Here is a 14193-nt window from a genome sequence, read left to right on the forward strand (position 1 = left end):
ATGAACTGCTTAAATCCAAGTAATGCTGCAATGATGGGTGGAGGTAGATGAACTCTTGGAAGAAACAGAAAGCACTTCTTTCATCAGATTCACTTACAGTTCAATTGTCAAGCTGCAATCCTAAAATGTTCTGCATTTCTTCAGCATTGTTGCCCAAATTCTAAATCCCCACATACAAGATTGTGCACTTTCATAAACAGAACATTTCACTGCATATTCATGAGCTATGGATTTCATTACTGTAATTCGTACCTGTCATCTAGAGTTAATACTAATAATTGAAAAATTAATCAAGAAATAGTTTTATTGCATTGTTTGTTGTATTTGCATGCAGATTATGTAGTAAATTCTGTGTTACAGAAAAATAATCTGAAAAGGGCACATTTACCTTTCCTTACTTGTGGATTTACCACAGTTGGAGTTTGTGGCAGTGTTTCAATTGGTGTTTTGGATTTTCTTTACATGGAATTGAAATAAATCCCATGTAAAACTTTATTTTGCAACTTGGGCAGGACAGTGTTAGCTGTTGATCACAACATGGGCATAATGGAGTTTAGAGATGCAGTGTCGTATTTATCTTCTTCCCCTTAGCAAACAGAACATAGTTGCTCACAGCGTAAACTATCAGTAGTTGTGGTGAAAAGTGTGTTAGTCTTTCATGGCCGAATGTAAAGCTTTATTCTTCATTTAATGATTCTCAAATTTGGTTTGCCACGTGCATTCTAGTGGCAGCACAGAGTAACTTTTCCTCTTTTGTGGGCGCCTGACTTGCTGCTGGTGTCAGAGTGCAGGCGCTGACCTGGACCTGCCCTTTGGTGGTGGCACCTCCTAGTGGTTTGAGCGGTGTGTGCTGTGGAGAAATGTCATGTCATAAGTTTTGGCAGCGAGCAATATTTCCAGTGCAGTAGTTTTGGAATAGGCTTCCAGGAGACATGTGAAATGTGGCCAGAACCCTAGGACCTGGGAGTGCTGATCAGCAGCCAGGCTGACCATGAGCCAGTGTGTGCCCAGGTGGCAGGAAGGCCACTGACATGTGTGGCCAGCAGGAGCAGGGCAGTGATTGCCCCCTGGACTGGGCACTGGTGTGGCCACACCTTGAGTCCTGTGTCCTGCTTCGGGCCCCTCACTGCAAGAAAGACCCTGAGGTGCTGGAGCATGCCCAGAGAAAGGGAACAGAGCTGGTGAAGGGTCTGGAGGACAAGGCTAAGGAGGAGCTGGGATTGTTTAGCCTGTGGAAAAGGAGAGCCCTTAGCTCTCTATAGCTGCCTAAAGGAGGCTGTAGCAAAGTGGATGCCTGTCTTTTCTCCCAGGTAACAAGTGATGGGATGAGAAATGTCCTCAAATTGCACCAGGGGAACTTTAAATTGGATCTTAGGAAAGGTTTCTTCATAGGAGAATTATCAAGCGTGGAAAGAGGCTGCCCAGAGGAGTGATTGAGTCACCATCCCTGGAGGTATTTAAAAGATGTGTAGTTGGATCACTTAGGGATGTGGTTTTGTGGTCAGCTTGGCAGTACTGGGTTAACAGTTGGACCTGATGATCTCAGAGGTTTTTTTCCAACCTAAGCAATTCTATGATCCTATGTCTAGTTCTGCACTAGAGAAGGATCCCATGCAATGCCATAGGCTGGGGCTGGGGACAGTGAGTGGCCAGGAGCCAGCCCTGCACACTGGCAGCAGGAAGTGTCAGCAGGGCATATCCAGGAGACAAAGGAAGGGATCATCCCTCTCTGCTCAGCATGGTCCCTGTCCAATTCTGGATTATCCTGAGGTTCCTTCCAATGTGAATTATTCCTTGACATTAAGTTATTGGGGCATATAGAGATTCTATTCTATTTAATAGGTAGTGAAATTATGCAGTACATAGAAAGGTTGATTTAAAGCAATTAGTGGTATGATTTCTCATGGATTGGTATAGATTTCTGCTAGGTAAAGTGGATAAGTTAAATAAAAATTCCAGGCTTTCATGATGCACGGGGTAATGCATTAATAGAAAGAACTTGCATATCCTTGGAGGGTAGGAAGACAGGAAGTTTGCTGCTACAGTAGATCTCGGACTACTTTCCTTACAGACTAGGAAATTATAATTTCTTTTCAGAAAAGCAAGGATTTCATATATATATTCAAAAGTTTATGTAAACTGTAAAGTGGCTAGCAGCCAAGTTTACCATTTTTAATAGCCACCTTTTGCCACTTCAAGCAAAATTAAGTAGTTCCTTGATGCTGTTTTTTTGTACTCCAAAATAATGCAGTAGATAATGAGTAATGCAGCACAACTCAGTATGTAGTAGCGTTCCAACAGTTTACTGACCATATTATCTCGATTAGCGGGTTTTTGGAGGCATTTAATTGCTGAAGTGGATGACTATTTGGTTCATTTTTTTGGCTATCAGACTTCTCTACTGAGGACTGACATTGATAGTGTAATGTGATTGATTAACTTTTAAGTAAATCTTTGTTGAAACTGAATATAGAATGCCTGAAAAGCCTAATATTACTTTTTCTTTGCTTCATAAACACCCTTTATAACATTTCACTGTGTCAGGAAGAGTGATATTTGCCATATGTTCAGATTTTGTCTTGGATGGATTTCTGGTAAGCTAAAGCCCTTTTAGCAAGGCTAGGAAAGCATTGCTGAGTACAAAAGTGGAGCAAGATGCTTTAGTGATCAGGCTTGTATGTTTCTCTCTTTTCTACAACTGGTTCATATCAGATCAGTGTTCATCCCTTGGCTGAAGAAATTTTGTATAATGTATGTTTGAAAAAAGTTTAATCCTAGGCCAAACCGTCTCTTTATGGCATGATGTGTAACCTTCCTGAATGTGTATTCCTCTTTCTCAGTAATACAGAATAGCAAGAAATTAACTTTAGTGTGGTGCTTCTTCAAAACAAAGAGCAGTTTTACAGGTTCAGGATCAAAAAGATGAAAGGGATAAGGCTGATTTTCTGCTGTACAGCATTCAGCTATTTTCTGTTGTCGTCTGTAGCCCTTTCTTTTCTTGACTTCTTGGGACATGGGGCAAGTGTATGTAAATGTGCTCTAAAATTTGTGTGAGATGCGTGATTGCAGGTACAGTGAGGTCAGAAATGGAAAAGATAACTGTCCCTTCAGCTCATCACCTGGTAACTTAAGAATTGCTACAGGTATCAGCTGCTTTCTGAGCCTTACTGGGCTGCTTTCATTAATGTTAAGTATTTTTGTGGCTTGTGCCCTCGCTGAGACGGTGAATGCACTTATGGTGTGCCAGTATTGCCAGCCGTCCGTGCTGCAGCATCAGCGTACTTTAGAGAGCACAGTTGGCTTTGAAGCCGATTCTCCCATTGCTGCTCTTGTGTGTTATACAGCAGATCTTGGTGCTTGAAATTCGAGGACACAAATGATGGGATGGGGATGCAATTTAAACCCGGGGACTTGTTCTTGCTGGCTTCTCAGCCTGTGGAACGTAACTGGAAGCCAGCTGACGTTGCAAGCGCTCATGGCTGTCTTTTGGCACCCGAGTGCTTGTTTGGATGGTTCCTGCCTGCAGCACAGAGCTAGACAGAGAAATGAATGAATTCACTGGCAAATTTTCAGGCGTATTAGTTTTTTATTAACCATAGTTTCCTTTCAGACTGTTAACACGCCCAAGTGCCATATGCTGCTGAACAGACAAGTCCAGTACACACCCCAGCCTGGTGATTTAGTTGGTTTTTATCCGTGTGTATTCTTGCTACAAAGGCTTTATCTGTTCTCAAAAAAGTCAATCCAGTGAAGATGGCCACACACATGGCCTTGTAGTCTTGAAATCCAGATGGTTTTAAGCAGAAACTAATAATATATAATTACTTTCTCTTTATTTCCTTATCTATAATTGTGAAATTTTATTGACATACTTTGATATGCTTCTGCTCTGTCCTTTGTCCTGGTGGTGAGTCTGTTTTCCTTTGACAGTTACACTGAAATACCTGTGCACAACTGTCCAGCTGATAGTGGTTTTTAAAAATCATATAAGGATCTGTGTTAAAGCAAAAAGCTATAAATTATATATAAATTTATAATATCAGTTCTAGAAACAAAGTCTTGATAGACACAGAGAGCCTCTGGGAGCTCAGCTTGGCAAAGGCAATACATTTCCCGAGAGTGTTGTGTGGTAAAAAATACACTTCCTATCTGGGCAAGAACAGATTAGAAAATATAGGAGTGTGAGGGGAAAGATACGTGATTTACTTGATTTCCAGATGTGCAACAAATTGTAGTGGCAACTGGGCTGCACCAGCTGAAGGGAAACACAGTTGGGAAATGTAGGCAAAGTTAATAAGTACAAGGACCTCTTGGGGTGAGCTTGGTGTCCTCCCCCAGCAGTGTTCTCTGCAAGGGCTTCAAACAGCTCACAAGAAATTACACACACACTCCTCTGCCACCCCAGCTCCGAGTACGTAATTGTAGCCAGGCAGATTAATGTCGTTTTTCTGATGCTTCAGGACATCCTGCTGGTGACAGGTGAGATTAAATCGCAGTAGTGGGCACAATTAGTAAACACTAAGCATTGTTCATCAGGCTTTTAGGAACCTGATTTTCTGCTTTCTGTTAAATAGATTGTGACTTCGCAGAGGTTTGTGGTACTGTCTTCTTGTAGGATAGGCACAAAATATTTTATTATAAGTATATTATTAAAAGAGCAATCTTATTTACTGTTACTTTTAATGTTAAATATTTCAATATATTTTTGGAAAAGGTACATTTGTGAAAACGAAGACACATACTTAGATGTAAAGGAATAAACAAATCTTCCTATGCTATTCATAAGAACACATCTCTGTTTCCATTCTAATTTCTAGATATTGTTTTCCACATATGGTCCTTGTTTCCATTATGTGGGAACATGAAATTGTTAGTTACAGAACACTGAATGATACTACTTAAACAAATGCTTTTCTCAGTTTTTCCTTTGTGCTTTTTAGAAGTAATTTTATGTAATAAACAGAATGTGAATGGTTACATTCTTGCTGCCCTTGTAATGTGCCCTTGCTTCCAGTCTCAGTGCTGGTGTTCGCTTAGCAAATATTTATCTCCCATTGCTGAGGATTAGAAAATGTGGTGTTCATGATCTTAAATTATGAGTACCTTTATAATTATCATCAAGTTGAATAGTTAAATGGGTGTAGACAGGAAACGGGAGATCTGACTTGCTTAGACTTGAGCTGAGTGATGCAATATTTAAATGAAGATATTATAAATCAGGTTTAGCGTTACTTCTATCCTTGCATTCAATGAAGTGAACTTGCTGGTTCTTCTACATGAACTAGTGACAAAGGCATCTATGCACCTTTTTGAAAATAATTGTGCTTTGCTAACTTACACATTGGTGGAGCAATGAAGCTAATGAATTCTCTATCACCGCTTGTTTTTCTGTCTAAATGCATTGCAGATTTGGAGAGTGCAGTACCCTTTTACACAATCATAGCAGTTGAAAGAATATAAATGTAGCTTTGTTTTATTGACAAAATATGAAAATCTGATTCTATTATACAGACTCAGATTTTGAAACAACAGCATCATGTCTGACTAAACTGTAACTCTGAAGCAGGTTTCTTGAAAAACTTGTGGGAGAGTTTAAAAATTTTGTTTCATTTTTTTCCTTTTTTTTTTTTTTTTTTTTACAGAAACATGAATTTTGTAGACTTGTTATACTTTGCATTTTTTTTTTCTTTTTAATTGCTAGAAGATATTTTCCTTTTAGCTTGTCTAAGCGCCCTGTTGCACGTGCCCTGAGCAGATTGCTGTGGTTAAGTATTGGTGGCAGTCCCTCGTTTTTGACATCTCACTTGAGAGCCCTGCACTGCCACCCAGGGAGGGTAATCCCAAAGGTGTTCAGATGTCCTGAAGGAATGGCTGGACCACTTTGCCCCACAGATGAAGTTATGTCAACTGCAGTAAACTCTGGAACTAGCTAATTTCCACTTTAGGAACTGGTCTAAGCCAAAACAGTGTATTTGATTCCTTCAGAAAATGTTTGAGCACTGTATTACTGCTATCGTGTAGGGAATTGTGTGTATCTGTTTACTGGCTGAGATTAAGAAATACAACTTGACCAGGCCACGAATACAGATGCACTTGTAACATCCACGTAGGAGTACTTAAATTCCAATCTGCGTCAAGTCTGGTTTAGTTTCTTTCGTATTTAGCAGACAGTGCATATGAGCTGACTCTAATACAACATTGTGTTCATTTTAGACAGATCACAGAATAGGAATTTAAATGTGAACATTTAAGCAGTTTTTTTCATGTTGTTTGGTTGAATAATATATAGAAATAATTGCTAAAACTTAGAACCATAAATAGCTGTGGATTTTCATAATTTGGTATAATCACTAGTTTCAATGTTGTTTTCTTTTTTTTTTGTTTCCATTTCCCCTGCCCAGTATGCTGTAACTAATCTCTGTACAATAATGCGAGTACTCTCTTCCCTCCTAGGCCTCTCTTCCCTTCCAGTCCTTCTCCACCAAATCCTTGATTTATGCAAAACCTTTAATAGAGTAGAAGGGCCTCAAGAGAAGACTGTTCTGATGTTTGGAGAGGGCTTTAATGAAAAGTTGCATTGTTATTTCATATTTACTTACCAAATCCCGCCAGAGTAAATTCTTGCCAAACTAGTTTTGTATATTTCTTGTCTGGTCTTGCTCACGTATTGTTTTGTATCAGGACCTTGTCTGACAGGAAAAGCGACCAGAACAGTTCGGGCTATGGCAGTACTAATAGGTGATGCAGTAAAAATGAAGTCTATCTAAAACTTCTTATGCAATACTGAGAAACTTTTAAAGGAAGTAATTAGCAGAAGTCATGCAGCTTATATATCAAAGCTATTTTTAAGTAGGTTGTTCATGCTGAAATAGCACCATAGTGATTTAGAAATGGCTGTTTCTCCTATTGATTCTGTAATTTTGAATTTTTTTTTTACATTTGCCTTGGAGGTAGGCAATAGTTGTGGTAGGAAGCAAAAAACAAGGATACATAGATATTGAAGTTGTAGTTTTAGCTTGGCTGCTGTTTGTTTTGACGGATGTAGTCCTGTCACTGAGCCAGTATTGCAGTTACCTATTTTTAATGTTTACATTCTTCAGTAAGAAGCAGCAATTGTAGGAAACAAAATGGTGAATGGGTGATGTGTGAGGGATCAGGCTGTGTTAAAGACCAAACTAGGTTTTCCGTTTTCCATCTGCGATTTTGCAGTGAAGGCTGGCTTTATGGTTCAATTCTAGCTTAGCTTTGAGACTGAGAATCTCAGCAGAGGAAACCTGAATCAAGTCCTTTAAGAGTGCAAGGTGCTTCACAGCTTGTCTGATTGTGTCTTCTATGCCTTGGTCTTTGCAAATGTGTTTCAGTCTTTGGTGTAGACACAAGAGGCAGAGGAGTTTTTTTTAATGGGCTGGAGGATGAGGAAGGATCTTTTTTCCTTTTAATTTGAGAGCAGAATTTACAAAGGCATGGCTTGAGCAGACTTCCCTTTGAACATGTTTGTTAAGAAATGTTGAAAGATTCCTGGTGTACACAGGTGACTTTGTCCAGCCCTGTGTTATTTATTTGAGTATTCAGACTTACAAGTTTGTCCTAGTATTTACATTATGTATCTTTTTTTCAGAGCAGGTTTGTGTGTTACCTAGCTATATAGGCTGCTCTGTATGCATCACAGTGTAAATAATGTAATACTGTTTTTAATTATTCCTTAATCTTTACCATTAAAAAATGTATGCTATTTGTTGTAATATGCTACAACAGTAAGTCTGTTTAGGGAAAACCCACATACTAGAAATCCAGTTAATTGTATAATAAGTGCTTGCTTAGAAGAAATGGAAGGTAATGATATTTAATACTTAGAGAAATCAGAGAAAAAAGTCTGTAATTTAATTTTTGAAATGACTAACCTAATGACTGTAAAATGTAATTCTGGAATCTGATGATCTGATGATGATGACTTCCAGCACTATTTAAGGAGGATGTACTTCTACAAACAATTAAGTTTCATAGTTATCAAATGTCTCCAAAATATTTGACCTATGCATATATATATAATGTGCAAATAATAGAGTTTTAGGATATTAAAACCAAGATGAGTATCTCTTGATGTTTGTTCATGTAGCATGTTCTGTCAGGATTTAAATGTATATATGGATTTAGATGAATTCTGGTAGTCCCATTTCTTGTCCTGTTCCATCTTTAAGAAATCAAAATATTTTCAAGCCTTTTAGGGTGGAGGTTATTCATTTATTTATGAGTTCTATTTTTAGTGTGGGTGGGTTTTTGTTCAGTTCAGGTTTGGCTTTGGTGTGTTGTTTTTATTATTTTTGTTTGTTTGTTTTGTCACTTCTAGACACCATACCTGAAAAGGCTGATGCTAATTGCTATTTTTAGGAAGTCAGGAACTCTACAAGTTGATGCAGGTTTGGGTCCTCCCAGCAGAAACTTTGTGCAGCCATGCCTTCTCAGTGAAAAGCAAGGAAGCTCTTTTACTGTGGGGCATTGAACAACAGCCCGGGGTGTTGGGGGGTGTGTTTGAGAAGCAGGATTATGTAGCATGATCAGGCTGTGTGTTTACAGGCATCTTTCCCCCATTAGGAGACAAATCCTTTAAGAGTAGCATGTCGAGTACTAACCAGCACTTGGGTCATATGCTGGAGACACTGTGGACACAACTTATTCCCTGTGGCTTCCTTTGCTATCAAAAGTAATAATAAAGACTATATAGCCAGTCTTCCCAGTTACTGCTAGAGACATGTATAGACACAAAGCCACACCCGCACATTTGTATGCATATATGTGTGCATGTATGTATCTGTGTGTAGATACAATTTTTTTATTTTAAATGTGGAAAGTGTTCTTAGTATAAGTTTAAGATACTTCATTTACCAACTCTAGCATAGGACAGGTAGAAAGCATTTTGATGGTGTTTAAGTATTGGTTTGTGCCATTTATAGTTGTTCTGTGAAAGCCTCACACCTTTTACAGCTGCATGTAACCTTTTGTGCCTGTTGACCACTGTCTTACATACTTTATTTTGAGGATAATGTATGTTCATTTTATGGAAGGAATACTGGGAATGTAATGTGCAGTAGTATTGGTAATGTGTCAGAATCCTGTCTGTCAGGGGTGGGATTGTAACTCATGCAGATCTGATAGAAGAGGGAAAACTGCATATCTAGTCTGAGGCAATTTAAAAAAAAATAACAACTTGGGCTTTGCATCTCAATTTACATTTATTTACAGAAATATGACCTAAATAGATGTTTGATGTCAAGCATTTGTAGGATTGCGATGCTCACTGTATGGTGGAATAACATTTTCCTGTTGGCATGTAGTAATCTGATACTATTTTCTTCTTCTTTTATGCAGGATCAAAACTACTGGATACAAGTTCATCGGCTGGAGCATGGGGATGGTGGGATCTTGGATCTCGATGACATTCTTTGTGATGTAGCTGATGACAAAGACCGTGTAAGTACAAGGGGCTACGAAAGCAGCGTGGCACAAACTGCACATCAGCACATCAGTGGTGTGTGTTTCCTGCATGTGTCCCAAAGTGGGAGTCAACACAGAGATTTTAGACATTTTTTACGTAGTTTGCCTGGCAGATGTGAGAAATTCGCTGCTGTCCTGGGGTTTTTTAAAATTGAAATAATGGGTTTTCCATCCTTTCTGTTTCTTTAACAGTTCAAATAGGAAAAGGGGGCTGCAAAGACAAAAAAAGGCCTCAAACAGTAGAAGTTTAATGCACAAAAAACCACCAAAACATCTGTAAGGTGATGTTGTAGCTTTGTTTTACCACTTGAATATGTGCAAAAAATCGTTTAAACTGTTGAGTGTTGGGTTTATTTTTTCAAAACTCATTTTTGGAGGAATTGCTAGTTATACAGAACTTTAGACAATAATTATACACTGCTGGGCCTTGAGTGCTTTTATTCTTTTTTAAGTAGAGATTTAGATCGCAGTCAACTAAGAGGCTTTTTGTTTATTGGCTATTTGTTTGAAGTTATAGATACAAGTATCTTTGAATTACTTGTTCAAGTACTTGTAGGTAAGAAACACTGTGGCAAACTGTAAAGTCATGTAAATATGCTGCTTTTCTTTGGAAAGGCACAGGTGTTTGCTGAAGCTCTTGAAAGCATCAGAGCCTGATACAGACTTCAGTCTGGAAACATGTTTCAGGACCACACTCCTTCACAGACAGTATCCTTAATTACCTCTGTTGGAACAGGCATTGTCAAGGCTCCTTGAAAACTGGCCAAATGATGACTCTTAGGATAATTTTTCAGAAATAGATACTTTGCCTGTAGTTATTTCTTGTGACAAAACTTAATTGACATGGTTATTTCAACCAGGACTTTATAAAGAAAAATTATGTGAGGAGTCTTGGGACATGAAGACTCCTCACTGTCTGAAATGTTGGGATTACTCAAGATGTATAGAGTAACAGTGCTGAGTTTTCAGGAATTTCTTCCATAAAAATAGTGCCCAGATAAGATTTCATAAAAAGCTAATTAAAACCTCTAGTTGATTATCTCATATTGAAGTGCTCAGCTGCATGATTATTTTGCTTACAGGCCTCAGGAAGGCTGGTGCAAGTTGTCACAAAGTATAAATATATATATATACATAGACTTATTTGAATAATGCGGTTCTTAGCTCCTCACATGCTCTTCCCTTCAGAAGTTTGAATTCTGGTAACTTCAAGACTATTCTTTGGATGTTACCTTGCCTTGCTGCCTTCAAGTGGGGTAATTCCTCACAGTGAAACTCTGTGGGTGTTTTTATGTGCGTGACTAATAGTTGAAAAACTCTGACTGCAATCGAAGCAAGCAAAGTCATTATTATAATATTGTTTTTGTGTACAGATGTACAAGATACTTAGCAATTAGTAGTATTTATCTCTGCATTTGCCAAGCTCATCTCTACTGATGGCACTTATGAGTTAAATTTCCTTTTTTAAAGGACTGTGTGGCATTGATTAGGAAGGTGCACTATAAACTGCACTGTGCTATACTGGTTTATATCCTAGAATTTGTCATTCTCACTTGACCTTCACGTTCGGGTCTTTTCAAGTATTTTGGTCATTAGTCATCGTTTTTTAGTTTCCTGTAGTGCATTTCATGGCTGAACTTCCTGGCTCCCTTTAGTTTTGGGTTGTTAGCTTTGCCTCCATAGCAAGTGTATTAACTGGTTTTGTGTTGCTAGAACTGAATACAGGCGCCATTAATTCAAGGTTTGGAATAGATCTCCAGTTAAGGATATTTTGTAGCTGTACACTTAAACATACCTTGTAAAAAAGCATTTAAACAGATGGTGTCTAAACATGTAATTAAATGATTACTGAGGTCTGTAGGATTAGCTGTGCTTAAAATTAAACATTTGCCTATATCTCTCTTCTTTAAAATAGGGGCAAAAATGTCTAGGATATTGGAAAACTGAACACTTAATGTTTTAGTGTTCATTTTCACAAGGAACTTCTTGAAGAGAAGTTCTTTGTGTTATTTACTACCTGAACACCTGTATTTTTGAAAATCAGTTTACTCTTATTATGGTTCTTTAGACTTAAGGATCAGTGATAAATGTAGTTTTTGTCTTTGGTGGTGCTTTTATGCTATAATTTTGCAGTGTCATATCAGCACAATACAGAATGCAGAGCAGCTAAGGGCCACTTGTCGTCTTGATGGATTTACTGCTCTGTGTAGTCAACTGCTGTAGTAAAATGAAACACTTAAGTGATGTGAAGAATATATTTACTCCCATTCCACTGTCTCCATGGAGAAAATATTCTGTCCTATAACAAATATAAAGACCCTTAGAGCAGCTGTTCTGAATGGAATGAGAGAAGTATCTTTGATGGCGTCCTTCACATTAAAATGCAGCATAGTAGGGTGACTTCATTTAGCTGCTTCTGTCCCTGTATTTTGTTATTCTTTTGTCACTTACTAAAACAGAATGGATGAGTAAGGGGTAGTTAGTTGCTTTTTGGAATAATTCGTGATGCTCAGTGTTGTTCCTCCTTAAAAAAAAAGGAGCAAAACATGAAACAAATTACATGGAAAAACTGATTTTGCTAAGCTGTTTGTTCCTTTGTTCCTTTCTGAAACAGCTTTTCTTAAGCCCTTTAACATAGTTCATTGAGAAAGTGCATAAAGCACTCTAACTTAGCCAGCAGAAGATGTGGACATTTATATTACACAATATCACTGCATGTGAAGTTGCTTGGTTAATGCAGTTAATGGTAATAACCTTATAAACAAAAATTTAAGAAATGCTCATTTGAATTTTGTTTTTTTTTTTTAGAAAACTTTTAAAAAATTATTGAAATGTAATTTTTTCAGGTTTTACTGTGGAAATATGGATAGTTTTCAGTGGAAACATATCAGTGTTTTTCACATTTGTATACCTCTGTGTATACACGAATACAAATGGGCTGACTTGTAACTGTTTTTGAAAAATATTTGGCTGCAACAAATAAGATTTTATTTTCAGCTGACATTTAGTCAGTAGTCTAACTTACTTCTATTATTTAAAAATAAAGGTTTCTTGTGTGTTTAGTGATTAGACCAATATTTTAAAGAAAGATTAATAACGTCTTTTGTTCAGATTTCTGTAAGTTGCAAAAGTAGCCCTCTCTATGAAGACTCTCAGAAAACATATGTCATCTTGATAAATTTCCAACTTGATGATAGCATACTTGATGACCTCAGTTCAGTTTTTAGTAGGCAGACATTCTCAGCAGCAAAAACAAGCCCAACTGCAGAAAAAAGCCAGAACCCAATCATCCTTAACTGTGTTTTCTTCGGCTAGACCGAGGCTCGTAGGCACTTTAGTAATTCTCACACTTTGGGTGTAATTTGGAAGTGCTTGTTCTGAGATCTCATAGACCTTTTTTTATCCATGAAAAAAATATTGAGGAAATTGTGGTGTAATCTTATTTTTTAAAAAAAAAAAAAGCAACCAACAAACCCGAAGTATATGTATGAATATAAGTTGCTCACGTTTGAATTCTCACTGAAATAGAAATTTGTATTTTGAACAACTTGAATAAAAAATTTCTTTGCAATTATATGTATTTTTCTTATGAATAGAAATGCTCAGACTGTTGCTCAGTGGGAAGCTTTAGAGATTAAAACGTCTGTTGTTGGTGTAGCTATATTGCTGAAAAAATCAGGTTTTTTTTCTTCCCAAGAGAACAACAAGTATCTGCCATTAACAGCCACTGGTTGTGATGATCACCTGGGCAAATAGAGCTACTTTGAAACAATTATTTCATACCTTTGAAGGTATGAACCAAATGTCAGTTATTTGTAAATTCATTTGCTCCAATATACTTATTTTTTGCCGTATTAATTTGGGACTAACAACGTGTAAATGTTAAAGGCCTTGGCATCTTATAAATTCCTTTATCGCTGTCCTGATAAATTCATCACTGGTTCTCAAAAATAACCACAGTAATTTGGTATATATACTCAGATTTACAGCCTGGCTTTATTTCTCTAAACTAAGACAGGCATGGGTTTTCTTTGCTTGACTTAACATTTTCAAATATTCAGTCAGCTTTTCACCCTGCATAATTCATGCTTACACCCACTGAGTGCAGAGATAAAAACCAGAGGAATATGGTTTGGTCTTGTCTGGAGTGAAGTCTCACGCTTCCCACAGTGTTTGTGTGTGGTGCTCTATCTGGCCCAGGTCACTGGAAGTTCAAGGTGATGTTGGTGCTTAGTGCTGCTTAGACAAACTTTGAACCTCCCAGAAAGACACACAAGAAGTTGCTGGTTTGAGTGGAATACTTCTGGTGAGAATGGGATGGAGATTAATTGCATGGATCTGTGCTGAACTGGAATTAGTAAACATTCATGAGCTGGAGTTAACTGTGTTAAGTAAGCAAACTACAGCTGAAATTCAGTGAGATCAATTGTGCTTCATTTGCATCTGCTTTTAAGAGACCTACAGAGATTCTATTAATATTATTATAAAGTTAGCGCCTGCTTGCTTCAAGTGTGAAGGAGTGTGAAGTCTTCTAGTGGGAAAAAGTCTTTGAGCAGCTTCTTCACATAATATGAAGGCATATTAGGACCTTTTCCCAGTGTCTTGGAGAGGAAGTGAACTTTTGGGTTTTGTGCTAAAACAGATGGTCAATTCTAAATGATACTGTTGTTTTGTTTACTCCCTCTTGGAAAGCTCTGTTGA

At 37.7% G+C, this 14193-nt stretch overlaps 1 protein-coding gene across 15 annotated transcripts in view; it reads left to right on the forward strand.

Annotated features, from left to right (window-relative positions):
* PARD3 (par-3 family cell polarity regulator) overlaps window positions 1-14193 on the forward strand; it is a 446575-nt gene that overhangs the window by 39294 nt on the left and 393088 nt on the right. For all 15 annotated transcript variants that reach the window (XM_058830950.1, XM_058830956.1, XM_058830954.1 and 12 more), the window contains exon 2: window positions 9367-9468. In XM_058830950.1, coding sequence (XP_058686933.1) covers window positions 9367-9468 — 102 coding nt within the window. The remainder of the gene's footprint in view (window positions 1-9366; window positions 9469-14193) is intronic.

This window comes from Poecile atricapillus, chromosome 2 (assembly GCF_030490865.1).
Source record: "Poecile atricapillus isolate bPoeAtr1 chromosome 2, bPoeAtr1.hap1, whole genome shotgun sequence".
NCBI lineage: Eukaryota > Metazoa > Chordata > Aves > Passeriformes > Paridae > Poecile > Poecile atricapillus.